Source organism: Nematolebias whitei, chromosome 19 (assembly GCF_014905685.2).
Source record: "Nematolebias whitei isolate Nwh7 chromosome 19, NemWhi1, whole genome shotgun sequence".
NCBI classification, from domain to species: domain Eukaryota; kingdom Metazoa; phylum Chordata; class Actinopteri; order Cyprinodontiformes; family Rivulidae; genus Nematolebias; species Nematolebias whitei.
Genome location: NC_056516.1, coordinates 37,317,508 through 37,320,791, shown reverse-complemented (window position 1 = coordinate 37,320,791; position 3,284 = coordinate 37,317,508). Strand labels below are relative to the sequence as shown.

The following is a 3,284-nucleotide window of genomic DNA, read 5'->3' as shown; positions in this document are numbered from 1 at the left end:
TAACATTATAACTAGTCCCAACAGTCACTAACATTATAACTAGTCCCCAACAGTTACTAACATTATAACTAGTCCCAACAGTCACTAACATTATCCAACAGAGATCAGCTGGTTGCCAACAGTTCTAACAATTTACCAACTATTAACCAACAGCACAACCAAATCACTAACTAGTTGCCAGCAGTCGACTACTCCTCACCAACAGATCATCTATCACCCTGGAATAGGCCACAGTGTTTCCAGAGCTCTGATTGGTCAGTCCTGACGGTCAGGATCACATCGTCCAGATGTGAACGCGTCGCACCGGATTCACACGAGCTCGGCTGTGAAACACAAACATCTGCTCGTAGAGGTCATTCAGGTTGGTCAGAGGTCAGAGAGCAAACATCAGCGTCTGCATGCAGATCATTTACATGTTTTAAGAAGTTTCTTGTTAATGTTGTAAACTGTGTCTGTGGTTAAAAGACAAACTTCATGAGCTGGATGTCGTGTTTGATCAGCAACAGCTGTAAATTAAAAATGACTTTGTTCTCAAACTTTATGTTTTCTTCACTAAAACTCTTTAAGCTTACAAGTGACATCTGTAATAAGTTAACTGATTATTTGTAGTTGTGCTGTTGATTGATGTTGAATAAAAGCTAAATAACCAGATTAACAATGTATTTATTCATTGACCTGATTATTTATATAAATTCCTCAATAATAAAGGAAATGTTTCAGACGTCATTTCTCCCTTTAAATAATTTGTTGTTGAGTTTTATATTGTTTGGTGAAACTTGTAAGAATTGCACATGCAGCTAAATTTGGTTATTGTGCTAAAAATGTGCCATAGTGCTCTTTAATGTTCTCCTTTTGGTTGCACAAGAGTGAACACACAATGAGAGCCATGTTTTTAAAGTGTAATGTTTCCCCACGCCTCTCCTTCACGCAAAACGCTTCTGATAACTTGCTGAACAACTTAAACGAGTTTGTCGAAGCTGAAGCCTGATCTTTATCCCTCTCGTCACTTTGTTCTGTTCACCGTTCTAATGTGAGCTCTGTGGGATGAACGTTTGCTGCAAGATGAGAACTTTGATTCACGCAGGTCATGTATTTATCTCTTGTTCTGTCTCAGTCCTCTCTCATCACTCGGCGTGTCCGTGAACTGGCCCGCCAGTAAAAACTCTGGGAATCCTGAAGAGCTGCTCCAGCCGATGCTCCGAAGGCTCTTTTCATCTGAGTGATAACTCCATGAAAGGACGGATGGAGACAACGTTTGTGTTTTTCTGGCATTCGTGAGTCGTGCGAGGGAGAAGAGGTCGTTTTAGTTTGGCAGCTCCGATGCTGCGAACGTGAAAAAGGAAGCAAAGAGCAGAGAGGTGGTCGAGCTGGTCTCAGACCAGAAACAAAAACCTCAAGTGGCTCTTCCCAATGACTGAATGCTGAAACAAGCATTTCATTCACTGTGTGGGATGTTACCTGACATGATTGTTCTGGTCATACTGGGGTGCATGAAATGCAATCAGAGCGAGCAAAGTGCCGTCCGAGGAAAACTCTGACAGACGAGAGGCTCTTTGTTGTTTCTGTTTGATTTTTGAAGCGTTCTGATGCCAAACCCTCAAACCGTTCTCATTTCCTTTGTTCTTCTTTTAGATTTCCATTTAAAGGAACTCGTGATGATGCAAGAAACTAAATTTGCACAATATTTTCACCAAGTGGTTAATGTGTCCTTGGAAAGTGATGTGAAATCGGTGGCCATGTTTGTTTACCTGCACAGATCCTGGTGCAGCTCAGTCAAGTGGATTCAGCCGAGTGCTTCGTTTACATCAAGATCTACAGCTCAATAAATCTGTAAAACTGCATAAACTCTTTCAAACAGCACCTTTCATAGGGTTTAATGTTTGTAATCATTGTTTTAAACGAGTATCTTTAAACTCAAACTATTAAATGTGGTTAAAATGTGTAATTTGTTGCCTAATGTTTTATTTGTTCAGGTTTGCATGCAGACTACTCTAACGTCTGTATTGTAGATTTTTATAATTGTTTCAGTAAAATTCATGCACAGGGTTGCTTTGCTCTTTTGACAGACAGTGACGTTGGGTTTTTTGCTTTTATCTGTGCAAAGTGAATTAAACACCACGTTGTGCATTTTATTTTTTGCCTTTTCTTCGTGGCCACATCTTCACCAACCTCCATATGTTGTCTGTGATGTCTCACACGCAGGGTTTTAGGACTTCTCTGTGTTTCAGTGTGAAAAAGATTCCTGCAGCGTGGATGTTTTACGTAGACGTGTGCTGAAAACATACACCCTGGTGTTTCCTGTCAGCTGCTTGGAGCTGACTAATCCTTCTGTCCACCTTCTCCACCCTCCGACCCGCCATCTGTCTTGGCTGAGTCGGACTCGGCGGTGACCCTGGAGCCGGTCGCCGGCGATGCAGCGCCGTGCAGGCTGCCATCAGGGGTGGCAGCTGCAGCCGAGCGGGGATGGGAGGCAGGGCTGGCACTCAGAACAGAGTCCGGGGTCCGCACGGCGCTGAGGTCGCCGTCGAGGACCGCGGCGGCTTCCAGGCTGTCGGAGAGCGCTCCGTTTGTCATGGCTGGAGGGGAGGCGGCGTTCAGGAGGGGCTTGTGGGAGGCGTAGGTCATCACGGCTTCAGTGTCGCTGTCCTGAGGGAAACCAGAGTGGCTGAACTCCACGCCAGAATCGTTCATTTCCAGGAAGTTGTCGGAGGGCAGAGTCTGGTACCGGCCTGGTTTGGACACTTCAAGGCCCTTCAGGGAGCGAGAGACAGAGAGGAGGTGAAAATATGGAGGATGGAGAAAGAGGGAGTAAGGAAGCAGGAGAAACGGAGGAGAAAGGGAACAAGAAGCAAAAGAAGGTCATAAAAAACCCCAAATGTAAATTATTTATGTGCACATGGCAGGGATTATATTTATAGATGTTCTCTGCAGCCAAGACTTCCCTCTTCACACAGACACAACAGAAGAATATGATATAAAACAGATTAATCTAAATCTCTCAGACAAAAAGACTCACGTGTGTCGAGTTATTTCTCATTATTCAGAGAAGACAACTTTAAGCAACACAAACTAAAGGAAACATCTGCTGCTGCATCTTTATTGTGTATTATTTATTAATCGTGAGTTGCTATTTTTAAACAAGGTTTGTTTGTGAGCAGCCTCATTTTTAATTAGGTAGTAAATAACTGCTCTGAATAACTTTTGCGTTGTTGCTTATATTGCACTGAACATTGAATCAGAACTCATATTGTGATTAAAGGTTTAACTGAAATGCATCATTTTCT

General features: G+C 43.1%; 1 protein-coding gene across 1 annotated transcript in view; it reads right to left on the bottom strand.

Annotated features, from left to right (window-relative positions):
- Positions 1-1,970: 1,970 nt before the first annotated feature.
- LOC119425705 overlaps positions 1,971-3,284 on the bottom strand; it is a 3,406-nt gene continuing 2,092 nt past the window's right edge. The window contains exon 2 of the mRNA XM_037693247.1: positions 1,971-2,751. Coding sequence (XP_037549175.1) covers positions 2,320-2,751 — 432 coding nt within the window. The 3' untranslated portion in view covers positions 1,971-2,319. The remainder of the gene's footprint in view (positions 2,752-3,284) is intronic.